This window comes from Macadamia integrifolia, unplaced genomic scaffold (genome assembly GCF_013358625.1).
Source record: "Macadamia integrifolia cultivar HAES 741 unplaced genomic scaffold, SCU_Mint_v3 scaffold1420, whole genome shotgun sequence".
Taxonomy (NCBI): Eukaryota; Viridiplantae; Streptophyta; class Magnoliopsida; order Proteales; family Proteaceae; genus Macadamia; species Macadamia integrifolia.
Genome location: NW_024868196.1, coordinates 265,505 through 287,814, shown reverse-complemented (window position 1 = coordinate 287,814; position 22,310 = coordinate 265,505). Strand labels below are relative to the sequence as shown.

The 22,310-nt window shown below is 39.8% G+C and overlaps 1 protein-coding gene across 2 annotated transcripts in view; it reads left to right on the top strand.

Moving 5' to 3' along the window:
* The first annotated feature begins 9,587 nt into the window (after window positions 1-9,587).
* The window catches only part of LOC122063671, a 41,408-nt gene continuing 28,685 nt past the window's right edge, over window positions 9,588-22,310 (top strand). For both annotated transcript variants that reach the window (XM_042627366.1, XM_042627364.1), the window contains exons 1-3: window positions 9,588-10,302; window positions 10,564-10,652; window positions 10,806-10,944. In XM_042627366.1, the coding sequence (XP_042483300.1) occupies window positions 10,155-10,302; window positions 10,564-10,652; window positions 10,806-10,944 (376 nt within the window). In that variant the 5' untranslated portion in view covers window positions 9,588-10,154. The remainder of the gene's footprint in view (window positions 10,303-10,563; window positions 10,653-10,805; window positions 10,945-22,310) is intronic.

Here is a 22,310-nt window from a genome sequence, read left to right as displayed (position 1 = left end):
ACTTTAGAGATACTGACAGTCTTATAGAACGATGGTAAGCATCCTAGTCACACTCCGATATCTAACGGATTTGTAAATTAATTTTTATTCTATTGGATGCGAATGGGAAAATTCTCCACCCATTCCGAATCCACTATTCCATCAGGGTTAAGCCAACATTGCCTCATAGAGGATTCTAGAGCACAAAAATTCATTTTGATTGCTTAGTTCGACAAAGGATGAAGAGAAATTTTCATTTTTTCTCGAAGTTATCAAATGAATTTCTCATCTAAAAAAACGAATTTCTTATTCAGGAAAGTTTTTCAAATGACGCAATCAAACAATTTCAATTTATGGACAAAAATATTTTTTATTTTTATTAGAAAGAAAATCAACAATAAATATGGGGAAAAGGAGTCACCAAAAGGTTTGAGTACAAAAGAAAAGAAATACAAGAGGAAGGGAGCAGTCCAAGATATGATATGCTAAATAGAAGCTCCTAAAGAAGCAGGCTTATTAGAAACAAAGTTGCCCTCCTAAAGAGAATGCTTGAACTCAACAACTTGAAAAAAAGAACACAGGGACCAACAGTTAAAGATATAAATGTTGAATTCTTCAGGGGATAGAAGTGTTGTAAGAGTTTAGAATGTTAATAATCATCAGACTATCACTTTCAATCCAAACTTTCCGAGACCCAATTGAATAGCAATGAGATCATTATAAGCAACAATAGCTTCAACAACTCTAATGTGCAATACCAATGCTTTTTGAGAAGCAACGGAGAAAAGTACCTTCATGATTTCTATAAACACCAATACCTACTAAACCTGGATTTCCCAAAGATGATCCAAGAATGATTTTAACAATATCAATAGGAGGTTTATGCTATCTAACAAGAAAAATCCTCCTATTAGATCTTGGATGAGTTTCGGAGAATGCATTTTGCATCTGTAGAGTTGTAGATGGTGGTCCTAACTGAAGTAATATGGTTTTTGAATGTTAAATCATTATGCGTCAACAAGATGAATCATATGATAACAAACAAATGTGATAAATGTTGTTGATCTACAATGGATATAGTAGAATCCATAATGAATGAACCAAAACTCGTTTGGAAGTTGTTCTAGTTCTGAATCACTTGAAATCCAATAGAATTCCATATCAATCTTGCAAAGTGACAATCTTTAAAAATATGGCCCATTGATAATCCATCATGAACACAGTGGAGACAAATAGATATAAGATTATAGCTCCATGTATAAAACAGATCTGAAATAAGAAGTCGTCCGTGAAGTAATTTCCAAATAAAGAACTGAACTTTCCGAACAACACTTGTATGCCATATCTTGAGCCACATGGAATTCTAGGGAGAGACTGGATATCAAGAGCAAGATGATAGATAAGCAGAAGAACAATAAATTTCCCTGACTAGGTTTCCAACTAAATAAATCGATCAAGTAGACGTGATTGAGGAATTGGGATTGATATAATCTTTAATGCAATATCTAAAGGCTACAATGAAAGAGAGCATCTATGTTCTAAGAGTCAGATTGAGATATGATATATTTATTGATTAATTTCAAAAAATAAAAGAAATTTTGAAATTGAAATCATACAATGAGAGCCTAGGATGCCCCAAAATCTACCCAGACACTTTTATGCATAGTGTGAAATCATGAAAATGACCCCTCATGGTCATGGACGTTTATAGCAGTTGAGGAAGAGGAACAACAGGGGCAGCGAAAAGAGGTTTCAAATGTTGGTGAGGTGGCCATTCAGCCTCATCATGGAATTACTGTGACAACGGTCACAAGAAGGAGAAATTTGGGGGCAATTCCGTTGATTGGAAAACTGTTTTTCAACGAATCTATTGGCTCTATAAAAGAGTTGGAAAATATATGAAGTTAATCAATAAGTTGGAGCCCCAAAAATCTTGCGCTATCTCCTTTTTGACTCTTCTCTTCTGTCTCCATAGTACAACAATGGTATCAGAGCTAAGGACGATCAACAATGTCGAACGGTGCCACGGCAATGGGGAATTGTACAACTTCACTGCAAGATCCGATAGACTGGCCAGGTCTTGAGTTTGCCCAGTTCGACGCAGGGTGATTCTGGGGAGTGGAACTGGCGTTTCAGTGCCTGGAAGGTGTGGTGAAGACAGAGGTCGTGTATTCTCAGGGTCACGCCATCGATCCCACCTACCAACAGACCGACTGCTCCGTCACTAAAAAGGATGTCACGGTCGGCGCTGGTCTACAAAAGCTACAACTCCTCTTCGAAAAGAGAAACCGGTGCTTCTAGATGCAGAAATCAAATATGAAGAATCGGTAGATCTAGATGCAAAGATCACTTTGGACACTCATCGAGAGGCAATCCTTGTTGCCGAGTGCATCTGCACTTTTCTCTTTGTCTTTACCGGAGTCGGCACTGCCATGACTGTCTATCTATCCTCTACTGGATTGATCAGTTGCTAGCATCTTCTTGCTTCTCCCGCTATTGTGAACGTAATCTCATCGTTGCCGACCGCCACTGTCGACCGTCGTCTTTATCTACATTTAGGTCAGTACAATGTCTTGTTTTTCCAGACACGCTAGAGGTAAGTGGTGACCTTTAATTATCATTATAGAGGGCCACTTACAATTTATAATTATATAATATTGTTTGTTACTTATATAATATTAAATATGCATGATCACATGGGTTCACTTACTATTGTATTGTTTGTTGTTTATACAATATTATTATAAATATTATAATGGTCCGGTAACTTGTCTTATATGAACAATTGTAATTTATTTTACAATCATAATTGTCACACCCCGTTCACACAGAACCGGGCCAGTGACCGGGTTAACACCGGTTAACCCAAACCTGTCAGGATCATCTGATACAGTATTCCACCACAGCATACACACAACTAAGAAAGAGCTCATCAGTTCAGCGGAAGACTTGGTTTACCTGTGAATATTCCCATAATACTTGATACCCGAATTGTGATACAATAGTTAAATATATGTGGGCCCGAAGGCATGATATTTACACAATAAGATTACAATTCACATATCAAGTACAAAAAAGAAATCATCAAAAATCAGAGTATACAGCTCGGCTCGGTATCAAGACTAGAGCTCGGCTCGGTATCAAGACTAGAGCTCAGCTTGGTATCAAAGGTTGAGCCCAGCTCGGCATCACAAAGTAGAGCTCAGCTCGGCATCAAAAGTGGAGCTCAGCTCGGTATCAGAACTGCGGTCTCACAGCACAACTCTCGCACGAGCAATCAGTGCCGTGCTCTAACTCCTCAAGGACCCACCAGTCCTCTTCAGGGAACTCAACTGTGGGACCCACCCCGTGCTCTTCAGATGGATGACCTGCAAAATCATCTAAAAGAGGTGCACACGTGGGATGAGCTCACTAGCTCAGTAAGTGGAAAGATGGACCACACAGCAGTCCACATAACAAATCACAATCATATGCACTATATGCTATGCATTACATTTTTAATCACATCCACCTAAGCAACATTACTAAGTCTTTGGTTTAGTGCTACCACAACCACAGTGCGCGTATACTCCGGGTACGAGCCGCGAACTCCATCTCGCGATACGCCCATAGGGCTATCGGAGAAGGCCCACCGTGAGTACTCGAAAAAGTAAAAGCATGCCGACCACCGGCTCTCAACATAAAATAAATGATAGAATTTAAATGTGCTGACTCCAGCAATTTAAAAGCAGTACGATTGGCCCTCTTGAATATACCACCGGGGTTGTCGACTGTCCTAATGACCAGCCGGGCGTAATGTCTAACCGCCACAGTGACCCGACAACCGCGACCACTGCTTCCCCCCAAATGGTAATCCAACACCTTAACCCCTGTTGGGAAGGGTCGTAGCACGGGAAGGTGATAATCCTAAATCGCATGCTCCTATATGACAATAGTACGATTGTATAGTGCCACCGCGTCCCATACCATGGGCCACCAATGCACTCGTTTCCAAGCCGACTATGGAATCTAGTCTATTAATGCATCATGCACAATGATGTCAACATTCATCACTTAAGCATATCATCACTTGGCATTCAGAAAATAAACACAACACCCAAGCATAACAATGTGAGGATGACTAATCTACATGGCATTTTCATGATGGCATGGCTAGACTAGATACAATCAAATGAATGCCAGACAATGCCTTGAACAAGGCCAAACGTCCTCTCCCCACTTACCTGTAGTGTATAAGGACTCACGCTCGACACGGGTGAGATCCGGTGCGAGAAGCATATGCTTTGGTGAACCTAACATAAGTGAGTGAGGTTAGTATTTTGCCACTTTGGGATCAAGATTAACACAATCCAATGATAAGATCATGTTTAGAATCCTAAAATAAGGTCGCACGTCCGTTTTGGGTCCAATCGGACGTAAAAATCACGTTCGGAGCCTCTCGGGTGGGTCGGACAGCCCACCTATCTGACCCACCAGTCAGACCCACCGGTCTGGACAGGCAGGTAGGTCGACCCACCGGTCGGGCCGAGGGTCCTGCTAAGACCAACGGGTAGAGTGGCCTACCGGTCTGGCCCCGAGGTTTCTGCCCTCTCAAGCGGGTGCCCTCAGGCGGGCCAAATGGCCCACCGGTTTGGCCCACCGGTCTTGGCGGGAAAATACCATTTTTTCCCCAAGCTTCCCCCAACCTTTGGGGATTCAAATGGGGCCTTTCCAAACCCTTCTCCACACATTCAAGGTCTTATAAGATGGTTCTAACCTAGATCTAGGTTAGATTTAAGGAATGGAAAGCCATCTTACCTTCTTTGCTCAAGAACACCTTCAAAACCCCAAAATCATTTTCAATCACCAATGCTCTTGAAATCCGTGGAAACCCTTCTTCAAATCCTTCAAAATCAACACATAAATCATCTATTAAACCTTAGATTCATCATTTCAAGGGAGATTTACAAGATCTCAATAAACCCTACCCAAATCAAGGGTTTTACTTGGGTATGGTGAAAGCTTAAGGAACCCAGCCTTGGCTCACCTCTAGATGTAGATCTAGCGTTGGAGATCACTCTTCCGGCATCGGAATGGGAAGATCAAGCCTCGGCGTCGCTGAAATCCATCTCTTCTTCCTCTTCCTTCTCTTCTCTTCTTCCTTCCTTTCTTTTCTCTCTCCTCTTTACTCTTCTCACCAACGTCCGAGTGTCATAAATGAGGAAAGAAAAGAAAAACATAAATACTATATATACTTAAATAACTAAGTAATTCACATGGGTGGGTCACTCAGGTGGGTGGATGCGCCCACCTGTCCGCCCACTTGAGGGCCAAAACTTGGGATTTTGACAGAATTCGACCCTCGGCACGAATCTCACTCTTGACATACGATGTAATATACATATGCGCCTTAATATATGGCTACATACCTGCTTTATCCGTACATGACCTTATGATAGGTGCATGTACACGGCTTGGGTACACCTGTCTCTTCTGGCACTGGCTCGGACTTGTCGGGCCAGCCGGTGTTTAAGGTCACCCTTGCCATCATAGTCCATAAGGATCCCGCTTTAACTCTCTCCGGTTTGGGTCCTGCATGGTTAGACCGGGTCAACCGTGTAATCAGACCGGGTTTAAGAAGTAGGGTATTACAATAATGGTGCTATTTGTACTAGTTCTGTCATATAAAACAATGTCTGTCCACTTACAATTTCATTTAATATTTTATTATTATTATTATTTTTAAATAATATTGAATATGCTGCTATTAGAGTTTTATATATGAAGTGGAGACGCACTTCTAATGTTCTTCACATGTATAAGTGGTTGCATTCAAGATATTGAATGGCAATCTTAATTTGAATTCCTGTTTTTCGTTATCACCTTGGCATTATAGGTTGATATGTTTTGGAATTGTGAAGATACTGTGTATTAAGAGTTTACATGTTGAATATATTCTTGTTATGTTTTATATGTTCTCGAGATCATGGATCTTATTAAAAATGATCTTATGGTCCATAATAGGTCTCTGATGTATTTCCTTTTGGATTATTCAACCCAAAAGGAAAGTGTCAAACCTTTTGGTTTTTTAAGCATATTCATAAATTTCATGGAGTATATATATATATATATATATATGTTAAAGGTTTGATGAGTTGGTTTGGGTTATTTACGTGACACCACCTCCATGGGCTTTATGGATTGGCAATTATTTTCCATTATAGTACTTTGAGTCAAGGTAGACTCTTATTATGGAAATGTACTATGTTTTGGTCAATGATCACCTCTAGTCATAGTTTTGGTTTGGCGGGAAAAATATTTGTATTCTGTACTAACTAGATGGTGGAAAAATACTCAGTCATGATTGAGGTTAGACTGGACTTGATATCCGTTAGAACCATATGACGTGATTGCTTGATAGTCTATTCAAGTGGACCAATTGTTAGACCACATGGTCTTGGTATGCCAATGATAATATATCGATGCAATCATTTTATTAAATGTTATTTTTTCTTGCATCATTTTCAGTGATAATATATGCTCAATGGAATTTTTGGAACTTATTGATATATTTAGTTGGTAATCTCATGTGATATGTCCGAGTTTATTTTGTCTACTTTTAGCAAGACAAGCTTAGTTGTCTAATATATTGAATATATATTAGCTTTTCATTACAAGTGGTATTGGAAGTATCAAAGTTAATGATGGGTCATGTTATGTATCATTTTTGGTAAATGATCATTGTTAGCTATGTTATTGGATTTACCATTGGATTTTTGTGAATGAATTGAGGAGATTTGTTCGGTTGAACCCAATCTTTGTTCACCTAGTGAATCAATGGAAGGTCTGACATGAAATATGTCTTGATGCAAATGACTTTAGTGTTAAGTCAGAAATTAATCATATTCATTAATAAAATATCCAATTGACTTATGGACTTCCAATGCCAGTTAAGTTTTTTTTCGATGTCAAAAATGAGTTAATCGACATGTTACTAAGTTGACAAAATGACTTTGGACGTCAGGAAAAGGCTGGAAATCAATGCAATCTTTGTATTGGAATTTTTTTTTAAAGCTTAGTTATTATGGTTGTTCAAGCAAAATGAGCTTGACGATCCGATTTTTGTACGGATCTTGTGGATTATGCTTAAAGTTTTATTTTTGTGCATTTGCATGGGATTATGAAATTGATAATATACAATGGAAGGTGGTTGGGATCTGAAATTATGCTGACATATAGAACTTTGATTTTAGAAAAGCCCAACATTATGGAGTGTTTCCATGGATTTATGTTATTGCATAATTAGATTAAACCTTATGAATTAGGGGTAGGCAGGAAACCAAACTTAGAAAATCTAAAGAAGTAGGGATTAGTAGCCCATGTACAAATGCCTGTGTCATAAAGGAACAAGTTGGATTCTAGAACGACCAGATGCAAGTTCATATGATATCCTGAATGATAAAGGGATTAGGTTCTATCACCCTGATAAGCGGTAATTGAGAGTTGTGATGCATAATTTCTAGAGAAACTAGAAGATGAACCGCTGTAGGAGGATATAGAACCCCTGCATGTCATTGACAATGACTACGATGTTGACCATCAAGAGGAACCAAGAATTTTTTCTATCAAGGAATCCAAGCTCTTGAAGATCAAGTTGATCATCAAGGACAAGACCCGGAGCTGAGGGTAAGTGGGAATAAAAGAAATAGAGTACCCCCAACTTATTTAGATGACTATTACCTTTAATTATGTCAATCAACTTGTCATACAATTGACACAGATGTGGAAGAAGTAGTTGATCCCGTAACTTATAGTGAAGCGATGAAATCGCGAGAATTAGGTGAATGGTGGAATGCCATGTGGGAGGAAATTTTTTTTATGAAAAATTATGACCTACAAGAGGTAGAAATTTCATAGTTTGAAATGTGTACAAAGAAGATGGGTTTGTTGATAAATTCGAGGCACAGTTAGTTGCAAAAGAATATACACAGAAAGGTAGGAATTAACTACTAGGATATTTATTTATCGGTAGGGAAATTTGCCTCTATTAGGATACATCTGGACTTAGAGTTGTTCCAAATGGATGTCAAAAATGCTTTTCTCAACGGTGAGTTGGAAGAAATTGTACATTTATGCGACAACCTAAAGGTTTTCGGGGAATGGGACTGGAAAATATTGTATATTGGTATATACTTTGTCCTAATGTTCATGGTATTTAAATGATCGTTTAATTAGGATTCAAAGTTGTCAAATTGGACAACTGTATATATATTTTGAAGAGTGGGAGTAGCTCGAAATGACTTGGAGAGAACCAAGTACGAACTCAGTGATCGATTTGAAATGAAGGATAACGAAGATTGTGTTTGAGTCAGGAAACCTGTGTTGAAAATATTTGGGATGCAGAATAGCAATCCCTTAGTAACTCCAATAGCATTGGGAATGACCTTATCAAAAGGTTGTCCTCAAGAAGGATAGGAAAAGTTGAATGTATCTTATGCTCAGGCAGTAGGTAGTTTTCTGTACGCGATGTTGTGTATACGACCGGATTTGGCTTTTCTAGTTGGTTTGGTAAATAGATACCAAAGTAATCCTAGATCTGCCCATTGGGAAGCTGTGAAAAGGATTATGATATATATTAAAGGAACTAAACACTTGAAATTGTGTTTTCAAGCGGAAAAGCTTGAGGTTATTGGATACTCTGATGATGACTTCGGAGGTGATAGAGATAACTCTAAGTCCACCTCTGGTTATGTGTTTATATATGGAGGTGCAATAGTTTCTTGGGGTAGCAAGAAACAAGGGTGTGTTGCTAAGCACCCACTGGAAGCTGAGTATGTTGCTTGTAATATGGTACTCATGCAGTCTAGATAAGACGTTTGTTAAATGAATTTGGGCTGGATCTTATAAATGGACTAGTGAAAATATTCTGTGATAATCAAGCCGTAATAACTCGAAGGGGAAACATATAGAAATATGTAGTGGCACTATATTCGAGATATAGTAGGAAAATGTGAAATTAAAATAACCTATGTACCTACGAGCGATATTGGGCCGATCCCCTCACAAATGGAATTCATGCGGAAGCTTATGTTAAGCATGTAAATTTAATCGGACTTAGGGTTATCTAATTCTGGAATTGAAACTAAGTGCTCGGAATATATAAGGGACTTAGGTCGGTCTAAGTTTGGAATTGGAACTGAATGTTCCTTGTCATGACGATCAAAATTTTATGAATATTATTCATGAAAAATTGAATGGAAATGTTTCTTGAAAATGGGAATGGAAATAATTCCTGGAAATAGGAATGGAAATAATTCCTGGAAATAGGAATGGAAATGGTTCCTAGAAATGTCATGACAAATGTTCCCGGAAATGGGAACTTGTAATGTGAAAGTAATTCCTGAAAATGGGAGCAGAAATTGAAATGTCATGATGGATGCCCCTGGAAATGAAAGCGGAAATTGAAATATCATGATAGATCGTTCTTAGAAATAGGAACGGATATCTAGGAATGGAAATGAAAATATCAGCATGATCCTCGAAATTGAGAAACATGAATGGAATTTTTCATAATGTTGGTTCTTAAAAATAAGAACAGAAAATGTGAATTCAGCCAGAATGGCCAAGTGGGAGATATTGGTGAGGTGGCCATTCGGCCTCATCATGGAATTACTGTGACAACGGTTATAAGAGTGATAACGGTCACAAGAAGGAGAAATTTGGGGGCGATTCCGTTGATTGGAAAAGAGCCGTTTTTCAACGGATCTATTGGCTCTATAAAAGAGTTGGAAAATATACGAAGTTAATCAACAAGTTGGAGCCCCAAAAATCTTGCGCTATCTCCTTTTTGACTCTTCTCTTCTGTCTCCATAGTACAACATCAAATTTACCAAAAAGTAAAATAGGAATGCCTTTTCTGTTTACTGTTGGTAACTAATTAGGTAGTCCGGTTGGAATCTGCTGCGTTTCGTCCTTCTCTGACTGTGTTTCTCTTCCCCCTACCGATATCCGATATCCTCGTTTGGAAGTAAAGCTGAAGCTGCGCATTGAAAGGGGACATCTCCGACGCAGGAAATCGGGGTAGAGGGGGGTATAGTTGTTCTTCAAGATCTTCAGCTTCAGAGAAGCGAAACAGAGATCAAGAAGATATGATGGAATGAAGTCCAAGTGGAAGAACAATAAAACCCTGAAGAGAGATGGCTAGGGGAGAAGGCAGAGTGAAGTGGTGTTCTTACAAGCGAACCACTGTTGTCATCTGCTCCATCAACATCGTGGCTGCTCTTTACATTCTCCACTCTCTCTACACTTCTCTCTATATCTACTCCAATAATGCCGATTCCAACGGTTAGTCTTTCCGGACTAGGATGGTTAGATTGATAGATTTCACCGACAAAATCCCCGTTTCGGGTTTTATCATTTTAATCAACGATCCGCTTTCTGTGGGGACTAATTTGGGTTTTTTTTTTCTTCGAAGAACCGATTTGCGATTTTTGGGTTCTGGGCACAGATTGTTTCCACTGAAGAAAACCCTTTTATTGTTTGAAATTTCTGTTTATCCTTCTCCTTCCGTTGCCTGCTTGATGAAAAGAGCTTGTCTTATTTCAGCTGGTAAATTTACTGAAGATCAGATAAAGAGAATGGAGGATTCGATTCGGGTTCGGAAGGCATCAGAACCCACAGAACTTGTCAGATTGGTTAGTTCCCATTTTGTTTTTTTTTTTTCCTTTTTGGTGGAAAAAAATTTAACTTTTCTTTAGATCCCTTCTTCAGCACGCCTGAGAAGTTGCGGGCTTTTGTTTATTATGTCATTATGGATTTGATTTTGTTCTATTTTGTCTTTGTAAAAGGTGAAGGAAATTAAAGGAGATTTTTCCAGAGGAAACAGTCCACCAGAATTGTCTCGGCTTGTGAAGCAGATAGTAACTAAAGAGATTCTACAGAAGTTGAAAGGGCTGAATGCTAATGCAAATGTGAGTGAACAGAGAGGTAGGTATGCTTGGCTTTCATGTAAAATGGGTCATTGCTTTTCTTTGTACAGAAAAATGGTTTGAATACTTTAGAGTTTACCTACTTAACCACAAAGTAAGCTAGTGATTCCACCTTGTATCTTGTTAGAATGCTTTATTATTTACAAGGTGGACAATTGCCCTCGCTTGTTCAGATTGGCTATATTTCAAGCTTCTAGTTAATAGTTTTTCTTTGAGAATCTCATGATCACTATTCATGGGTTGTGATAAGGGTTTTGTTGTTGTTGTTGTTGTTGTTGTATGGAAAAGAAAGAAACGGTTCCTTTGTCATACTTGTGCTTAAGCTGTGTTTTTCAAATTGATTATTTGATCCTTACGGGTTATTGTGTAGTTTATATGGAGGTATGGTTCTTTCTGCTATCTTCTTGGGAACAGATGGCATCTCTTGGGGCATAAAAATCTGAAATGGAACCCGTATTTAAAAAAAAAAAAAAACATATTTGTTACTTGTAAACTTATTAGAAAAATCATAGTTCCTGTATTTAGATTTTGTGAATCTTATGGCGTCAAAAGTGATAACCTCCATAGAGCAATAGAATAGTTTGTTATGAACTTATAATCATTGCAAAGAGACTATTGATTAATAATGGCTTCAACATGTTTTCAGCATGAACAAGCTAACTCAAGTTCAGCTTTGATGGTTGCAGTGTAGGTAGACTGAGAGATGTTTCTGGATAACAAGTAGGCTACTTAATATTTTATATTTGAAGTGATAAAGTATGCATTTGGTCTGATATTTCATTGGGTTGTGTAGTGCTTTGATCCAAGTGCAACTTAATCATTAGACATGTGATTTCCCAGTACAAATACCACGTGAAGCAGAGGTTGGCTTGGGCTTGTATTTTCAATTTGAGACAGCCCTAGTTCCATCTGTACTGTATGCATCTGTTCAAGATTTGGATTGGAAATTGCAACTTAAGTAGAGGATAAGATGACACTTTTTGGACCACCACCTGGACTACACCTCATGTAAGATTTGAAACCTGTGAAAGCTGAAAACTCCTCTTATAAACACTATTGGCTTTGGAATGTGTTTAGACATTACTGTGGTTTAGTTGGGTATGTAATGGGTTTAATCTTATATCAAGTGATGGGAACATATATGGGTACTTAGCTGTTTCCCTTCCTGAATGACCTTTCTGAAATTAATACACTTTATAACCAATAGTTAATGTTAGTTGGGTTTGACCAAGTTAGGATTATAGAAAATAAAGCCAGAGTTAGTTAGTATGCATATATGCTCATAGACTACTTGCATTTGAGATGTTTTGTCTTAGAGTCTCAGTTACCTTGGAATTTGTAGAAAAATTACAACAACTGAATCCTCATGCTCTTGTTTGCGTATGAGATCTCCTATTCGTTGTCAAGGATTGATTTTACTAGATGTTCCTGATGGTAGAATACTATTTCTTAACGAGTTGAGTACCTATTCATGTAATTACTTAAGAAAATTAAAAGAAAGCCTACAGGTACTCTGGAAGGGGCCTGGGTGGCCAAGGAATTCAGTAGTTTGAATAGGGTGCAATTCTTGCTGATTGGTGGTTTCCTTTGTATGAGTAAAGCTGCTGGATTTTGTCATCCATGAATGTTTGTATAATTGATCGTAGGACGCAAGCTCATGCAGATCTTTATTTAACGAAATAATTTTCATTTTGCTGATTAAAAAAAAAAAAAAAAAAAAAAAAATTCAAGTCCAGTGGTTTGTCTATTTCTTTCTTAGGATACCAGTTTTTTCTAGACTGTTTAATAGTTGAGGCATCTAGATTAAATCCACTTAATACGTAGTGAAGAAATAAAATTAATGCCTGTACAACTTTCTGGGCATTGAAGTTGTTTAATAACTGGTTGGGTCCTGTAGGAGTATTGAGCTTGATATTGGATAATAAAAGGAACAAAATTTACATAAAATGTGGGTACCTGAGTCAAGGATGTTGAGATGGTTTGGTCATTGGTGGCAGCACAGAGAAAGATAGGCTTGGAAATTAATCTATTTTAGGCTTCTTAGGAGCAGCGCTAATTAGTTGTTAAATGAGGGAAGGTTGATTAAGATGGTTCACCTATCGGATCTGGCAATAGTCCCTCTCTCTCTGGAACTCTCCATTTACCAGAGAGGTTTTGCTTCTCAGCCATGAACAGTAGAGAGCCCTATAACTGCAGATATGGTAGGGATACAAGCACTGATGTGGGAAATAGGGATATGACTTCATTTCCAGCAATCCTGGACATGGATATGGGTATGGTCAGCTACATGGATCCACGAGAGGTACAATAAAAGGAAACAAAGAGAGAAAAAAGGGGGAAAGAGAAGAGGAACAAAAATGAAAGGAAACAAAACACCACCACTAGAACACCCCACCTCAAATCAGTTGGCAACATGGATTTTTGACCTCCAAACAGCTCTGTTTGAGGTTGTAAAGAGAAGAGAGAGAGATGATGGTGGAACTTGGGTGTCCCAATCAATGAGATTGAGATTGCCCTACTTCAATCATTATATAGACCAAGTATTACAGCAATCCTACTAAGAATAGACACCCAAAATAGGAAACAAAACTGACTTACCTAAGTCTTACCTAAGTCCACAAGGACTAGACCAAAACACCCCTAGGAGGAGTCATGACTTGCGCTATACAGCAAATTGGACTCCTCTCTCGATAATGATTTCTAACACTCCCCCTCAAGCTTTGGAGCATAGATGTTACTCATGCCCAGCTTGTTACAATTATAATCAGCTCTACCACTCCCCATTGACTTAGTAAAAACATATGCAAGTTGTTCCCATGTGCGAATATGACTTGTAGAGATATTGCTTTGCTGTAACTTTGAACAAAATGACAGTTCACCTCAATATGTTTCATCAAGGATTAAAGTATCGGTATCGGTCGCCGTATCGATCGGCCAAAATTAAGATACGTATCGGAGGGTATCGTATCGTATCGGAGATACACTAAGATACACTAAAGATACACACATAAATGGATAGGAAACATTTTTTTAAACACTTTTGCATAAAGAATTTGTTAAAAAAAGCTATTGATAACATGTATTATGCATAAACACTAAATTGAGGGTATCGTACTAAGAATTCAAGGTCTGTAGTTGTCCCATAAATGTAAAATTCTTGTTCTCAACCTTGATTTCCACTTTAGTTAGAGAGAAATATGGCTGACAGCAACTTTGGAACAAAAACCCTTCAAAAAATCGTTTTTTCTGAAAAATTACCCATATTGGCCATTATTTGACCGTAGCGCCGATACGTATCGATACTCACCGATACGTACCGATATATATATCGATACTCACCGATACGTGCTGATATATACCGATACGTATCGATCGATACATACCGATACTCACCGATACGTACCAATACATACCGAAACGTACATTTTACCTCAATTTTATATTTTTCATAGTCGTATCGAGGCATGTCGTATCGTATCGATGTGTATTAGTGGTGTATTGATGCATATCGATATGTATTGTAGGATATATATCGATACGAAATGATTTAAAAAATTCAATGTATCGTATCGGTGTATATCGTATCGACCGACTAAATTTAAGATACGTATCGGAGGGTATCGTATCGGTATCGGAGATACTTAAAACCATGTGTTTCATCCTTCGTGGAACACTAGAATTGATGCAATATGGATTGCAGCTTGGTTATCACACCGCAACTGCATAGAAAAGCGCACTCAAACCTAAGTTCCGTCAATAGTTGCTTCACCTACATAAAATCACAAGTGGCATGAGCCATGGCACGATACTTAGACTCCACGCTAGACCAGCCACAACAACTTGCGTCTTGCTCTTCCAAGACACAAGATTTCTGCCAACAAACGTATAGTATCTAGTAGTTGATCGCCTATCAATAGGGGATCCAGCCCAATCAACATTACAATAACCCTCAATATGCTTATGTCCATGATCAGAGTACAACAGACCACGGACCTGGAGCTTTCTTAAGATGTCTCAAAATACAAACAACGGAATCCCAATGTGTTGTCCATGGAGACGATAGACACTGACTCACAACACTGACAGGGAAGGCAATGTCAGGCTCAGTCACCATCAAACAATTAAGCTTTCCCACCAGCCTTCGATACTTTTCAGGATCACATAACACATCACCACTCTCAACTAGTGAGCTTTATATTCGGATCCATAGGATTATTTAGAGGTTTGGCTTCTAACATCCTAGCCTCTGTCAACAAATCCAGAACATATTTCCTCTAAGAGAGGGAAATTCCCTTTCTTGACTGAGCAACTTCAATACCCAAGAAATACTGTAACCGTCCTAGATCCTTGGTCTGAAATTTCTGTTATAGATGTATTTTCAGACTTTAGATCCCCTCAACATCATCTCCAATGATGACATTATCATCAATATAAACAAGAAGAAAATACCCTTTATGTGCTAGATTTCCGATAGAACACTAAGTGATCGCTATCACGCATTTACCACCCAAACTCACGAACCACATCAGTGAACCTGCCAAAGCACTCCTGAGGAGGCTGCTTTAAATCATACGAGGACTTCTTAAGTTTTCACACCATACCAGACTCCCCCCTGAGCAACAAACCTTAGAGGTTGCTCCATATAGACCTCTTCATGTAAATCACCATATAGGAACACATTCTTCACATTTAGCTAATACAATGATCAATGAGAAGAAGCAACAATAGATGTCAAATTCCGAACAAAGGCCAACATGGCAATATGAGAAAAAATGTCCATATAATCAACCCCATACACCCGTGTATAGCCGTTGGCAACTGATCGAGCCTTCAACCGAGCCAGAGAACCATCAGGGTTAACCTTAACCACATAAACCCAACGACAACCAATAGCAGACTTTCCTTGAGGTAACGATACAAGATCTCAAGTGTGATTTTCTTCAAAATCCAACAATTCATCCTCCATAGCTGATAGCTGTCCTCCAGTCAAGACTAGATAATGCCTTTGCGACAGACTTAGGAACAAGATGACAAGACAGAGTAGAGACACAAGTATGAAATGAAGAAGATAGACCAGAATAAGACACAAAGTTTGAAATGGGATGTTGGGTACAACTTTGTAACACCCTTACGTTGTGCAATAGGAAGATTAATATCAAAAAGAGAAATACTTGGATCAGGAACCGTAGGTGAAGATGACGAAGTAGGAAACGTAGAGGCAAGGGGGTGCTGATTCTTCTTGAGGACGATGACTCGATGAGTATAGACTAGTGGACCAACTGGTGGTGGTGGTACTACTGGGGAAGGTGGTGGTAGCACCAATGCATCTGCGGTGGCCTACGGAAAAGACTGTTAGACAACATATAGGAGAATATCATCATCTATTTCAAAAACAACAATGGACTCATCCGGATAAGAGATAGACTCAAAGAAGGAAACATCAACAACAACAAAATATTTTTGAAGTATAGGGGAATAACAGTGGTAACTTTTTTAAAACGTGAATAACCTAAAAAGATACACTTAAGAGCTTAAAGATCTAACTTTGACAATCTTGGATGATGATCACGAATGAAACAAAGGGTCAGAAGGAAACAATAAAGAATGATGAATAACACCCTGTAACATTGAAGTAGGCATTCGATTAATAAGATAACAAGTAGTTAAAACTGCATCATACCAGAAATATTTTGATACCTTCATTTCAAACAAAAGGGACCTAGCAACCTCCATCAAATGTCTATTGTTCCTCTCAGCAACACCATTTTGTTGAGGTGTGTATGAGTAGGAAGACTGATAAATCATACCACAACCGGCCATAAATTGAGAGAAAGGATTAGAAAAATAATCTTTGGCATTATCACCTTGTAAAATTTTGACAGATAAATTAACTTAATTTTGAATATCAAGAACAAATGAAAAAAAAAAAAAAAAAAAAAAAAAAAAAAACTCAGAACAATGCTTCATTAATTAAATCCAGGTAACTCTGGAACAATCATCAACAAAAGTAACAAGTACCGAAAACCCAACTTAGAAGTAATTGGACTAGGACCCCATACATTTAAATAAACCAAAGCAAAAGGGTGCACCATAGTTGTCAAGGCGTCGCCTTGGCGTCCAGGAGGTTTCCTGGGGCTTAGGTGATTGTCGCCTTATATTTTAGCACATATTTATGCCAAATATCATTTGAATAAATGTTTTATATTTACTTTAGATATTATTCATAAATAAGCAAATATCCCCCTATTTGAATCCAATAACAATAGTTGAGGAAATTACACTCTCCTCCCCTTTACTATACCCTAATACCACTTCCCCCCCACGTATTTTCATAAATACCAATACCCTCCCCTCTAGTTTGAAGATTCTTTCAATCACCCCATTAGTGACTGTAAAAAGACCGATTTTTAGGAGAATGGAGATCTTCTCCCGTGAGTTGGGGTGGCCCTTGTTGCAAGAAACACCACAATCATCGGTGTCGGTAGATTCTGACGGTTTTCTGGTGGTTGAGGATTTGTGTTTGGCGGTGGCGGAAGCGTGGAGCGGTGTTGGGTGGTGGTGCCTTGAGGCATCACGGGAAGCTGAATTTGGGGTTATTCTGATGTTAAGCTGTTCTTCATCCTCGTCTTTGTTCTCTCCCCTGTTTTCTCTAATCTGTAATCGATACTAAACTAAAGAAATCAAGAGAAAATGAATCTATAAATATCTGCATTTTATAATTTATGTGAGGGAGTGACAGTGGCTGTGTACTTATGGCACAACGTTGACGCGAAGTGAACGAGCGGCGACGAAGCACAATGATGAAAGAGCACAGCCAGCGGCGATGCACAAAACCACAACGAGGAAGAAGGGGTGAGTGAGTTTCAGACCTTCGTTCTCTGCCAAAAACACCTTTTAAGGCTCTAAATCTTATTTCATGTGGGGAGGGTAGTTTCGGTATGAAATGTAATGTCTGAAGGATGACGTCATCACTTAACAAGGCTATCTAACGGAAGGGGTACGATTGAAAAAATCTTCAAACTAGAGGGGAGGGTATTGGTATTTATGAAAGTACGTGGGGGGAAAGTGATATTAGGGTATAGTACAGAGGAAAGAAGTGTAATTTCCTCAAAATAGTTTAAAAATAAAATTCCAAAAGGATAAAAAGTCAACCCCCCAGTTAAAGAGAAACTGGATTTTTGGTTGTAAGGGCGATTTTTAACTTTCAAATGCTGGGTTTTTTTTCTCAATTCTAGAAGTTTTATAAATCTAATAATGATAAAACATTGCTAAGACAATTTTCAACTTTAAAATGCTAGGTTTTTTCTCAATTCTAAAGATTTTATAAATCTTATCATTATAAAACATTACGAAAAGCTAAAAGTCCGTTAACATAATCTTTTATTTTGTTGTCCATGAAATTATTCTTATTCAGGAGATTTTAAGGATTTGCGAACTGTAAAATGAGTTGTACTCGAACATAAATTTGTTGTTACAACTCAAATTTATGTAATCTTAGACTTGTCGGGAAGCTGATTTTGTGCTATATTTAATACAAAAACTTTCATATAAAAATAAATTCATTTGGTAGTCAAAATTATTATTAAACAAAAGCATTTCTCTAAATGTTGAATTTTTTTTTTTTTTGGATGAGTATATAAATTAAATACAACGGGAAAAAGGGGGGAGGGATATACAAAGCCAATGGTAGGGGATACAACCCTATATGGCAGGGGGAGGAGGAACCAGAATTGATAAGGGGAGGACCCCAAGATACAAAAGTAAGCCTTTTCCTTGGGGAGTCAATTATTGAGTGATGGGGGAGAGAACCAAGTTGACATCAAAGTAGATGGCCTTCAAATCAAGTCAAAGGATTTAGAATTGGGAGTCCATCTACAGAGGTTACGTTCCATCCAAATGTGGTTGATAGTTGTACCAAAAGTAATTTTACCGGCGATGTCGCAAGTGGAAGAGCCGGAATATGTCATATCAATCCAAAGCCATTCTCTCGGCAAGGGGAGGGGGTTCTCTGGGTAGGCCAACATTTGGATAGGACTAGGTTCCAAATGCGGGAGGAGAAAGGGCAATAAAAAAATAGGTGAGGTGTTTTCCTGGCCATTCCAACAGGGGCAACAGGCTGGGGGGGGGGTAGGGATATGGGGGGAGATGAGGAAGGCTTGGGTGGGGAGGCAACAATGAAGCTGTGGCGCGGGATGTGGCCTTTGAACCAGACGGTTTAAAGCCAGGGGACGCCGGGGGGAAGGGGAGCAGATGAGGTTCTAGGCCGAGGCAATGGAGGAGCCTGTGGAGGAGGGGGCGGGAAGGGAGGGAAGGTAATGCCAAATGGTATCAAGAGAGGGGGTGTTGGTAGGAGGGGACCAAGAGGCAAGGGAGATAATTGAGTATACAATAGAGGTCCTAGGAATACGAGAGGAGTAAACAAAGCGATTCCTCATGATTGTGAGGAGAGGACACCGGCTGGATGCTAGTTGAGCCAAAAAGAAGGTGGACCCATTACTAATGCAAGAGCGGATGGCGGATATTGCAAGGTGCTTGGCAAGAAGAATCTTGCGCCAAACCCAAAAGGAATTGGGATTGTAGGTGTTGGTCCAAAGAGAGTCTCTATGGGGGAGGGAGGTGTAAACCTAGCTGACCCATATACTTGGTTTTGTGAAAAACCTTTAGACCAACTTAATGATGGCAGCGGAGTTGGCATCTTTGATTCTCCCAAGGCTAAGGCGCTGGGAGGAAGGATCAGCAGAGGGGGTGGAGGAATTTTGAGGAATCGAAACCTTTCCATAAGAATGAACAGAAGAGGGATTCAATAGATTTGATGAGGGTTTTGGGTAGCTGGAACACTCTAGACCAGTAGATGTAGGAGTATTGATTTAATGAGAATCAGGCAACCCGCATAGGAAAGGAGCTTGCCTTTCCAAAGTTGGAGTTTCTTACAAATTTGGCTAAGCTTAGGGAACGCAATAATGGGCAGTGACCATGGAGGAGATGAGGGGAAGGCTAAGATATTTGATAGGAAAAGAGCGAAGGGAGAAGCCAGTGAGCTCGAGGAGGTGGGCTTTGCTAGAGTTGGAGACTTCGGCAAGGAAAAAGCGGGATTTAAGCAGGTTGATGCAGAGGTTAGAGAGGGATTTAAAGAGAGAGGGAGGACGTAATGGATTGAATGAAAGTCTCATCTGCTTTTGAGAAGATCATCCACGAAAGCAAGGTGGGAGAGCTTGGAGGCTTTACATTTAGGGATGGGAGAGATGAGGTGGTTGTCAGTTTTGGATTGGATTGATTTTGAGAGGACCTCAAGGGCGAGACAGAAAAGGAGAGGGGAGAGAGGGCAACCCTGGCGGATGCCAACAAAGGAGGGAAAATCAAATAACCAATAAGGGAGCCTGATGAGGACCGAAAACTTGGGAGAGGAGATATAACAATGAATCCGATGAACAAAGGAGGGAAGAAAGGACATGACCAAAAGCACTTTGGAGATGAAGTCCCATGATAGTTTCAAACGCTTTGTGGATGTCAATCTTGAGAAAAGCCGAAGGGGAGGGACTTCCTATCAAAGCCTCTGACAATCTTATGATAGAGGATAATGTTATCGGGGTTGCTCCTACCCGCAATGAAAGCGGAATGATTGGCACTGATAAGAGAGTCGATGACAATCTGGATATGGTTGGCAAGGATTCTAGCAATGAATTTGTAAAGTAAATTGCAAAGGGAGATAGGTCTGAAATCAATCATGGAAGAAGAACCTTCAGTCTAGGGGATGAGGTAGAGTAAAATGTGGTTAATGGAATTAATTTGGGAGGGGTTGAACAAGAAACTTTGATGGCTTTGGAGAGGTCTTCGCCAATGATATCTTAACAAGAGGAGAAAAACCCCATGGTGAAGCCATCAGGGCCGAGGGTTTTGTTGGTTTTATGGGAGTGAATGGCAGAATGAATTTCCTGGTATGAGGGGATGGACTGGAGGGAGGGGATGAATTTGTTGAGGGGGTAGGATGAGCTGGGGAGGACGGTGGGAGGGGTATAAGATACCGGAGAAGGACATGGCTTCAGCCTTGATTGCATCAGGGGTTCTGAGAGTGGAAGCGTCTCTAGCTTACAGCCGAAGAATGGAATTAGAGTTAGATCTGGATTTGAGGGATTTATTAAAGTAGGCTGAGTTAGAGTCCTCAAGGTCAAGCCATTTAATTCGAGATTTTTGCTTGAGAAAACTCTCTTCCTGGGCAAGGAGGAAAGCGAGCTCGAGGGAGGTCTCTTTCTCTTCCTTAGTGAGGGTGGAGTTAAGAAGATCAGCTTGAGGGTGGGACTGAATTGAAGTAAGATGACTCGTACACGTGGAAACTCTAGGATCAATGATTCCAAAGGTGGAATGGTTCCAGATTTCGAGGTTAGCTTCACATTTTTGAGCTTGAGGGCGAAGGAGACGAGGGGAGAGGACGAGAAGACTGGTTTTTTCTCTAAGCTGATAAGATGAGGAGGAAGTCCGAGTGAAGAGACCACATATCGAAGAACTTGAATGGCTTGGGGCCAAAGGAGATGAGAGGGTGAATGAGGAGGGTGATGGGGTTGTGATCAGAGACGCTAGGGAGGTCAAAGGTGGCATGAGAGGAGGGAAAGGACAAGACCCATGTCTCATTGACAAGGACATGGTCAAGCTTGCAAGAAATACAGCTAGGGCCAGAGCGCTTGTTGTGCCAGGAGAGCTTGATACCAGACCAGCTGAGGTCATCAAGGCTACAATCCTCAATGCAAGAATTTAAGGCATCCATTGAAGAGGGGTCACTGCCCATGCCTCCATATTTCTCGTGGGAGTGTCAGACCACATGAAAGTCGCCTCCTCGATCGCAAAATTGGGAGCCAAATTGGTTGCAAAGGAGGCAGAGATCATCCCAGAGGGGGGAGCGGTTGGGGTGCTCCGTTGAGCCCATCTATAGTGGTGAAGAAGAGAGGGATTCCGTTGGGAGGATCGGAAATTGAGAGGTGGATGAATTGAGAGGAAGAAGAGAGGATAGAAGTTTTGATTTTTGAAGGGTTCTAAAGGACCCAAATTCTCCCATTGGAGATGGAGTAGTTTGAAAGGAAGGACCAGGAAGGGGCGATGGAGGAAGCAATGTGAGCGGCATTGGCTTCGAGAACACGGGTCTTGAGGAGGCAACAAAGGATGGACCTAGAGGATTTAATGCGGGAATGGATCTCAGCTTGTTTGGCCAGGGAATTGAGGCCCCAGATGTTCCAGATGGTCCAACAATTTATGGGGGGAGTGGGGAAGTAAGGAGGCCTTAGTGGAGCTAAGGGTGCAAGGGGCCGGGTAGTAGGCTAGTTACAATGTCACCATCGGTAGCCAATAATGGGGGGGGGGAGATAGATGTGCCAA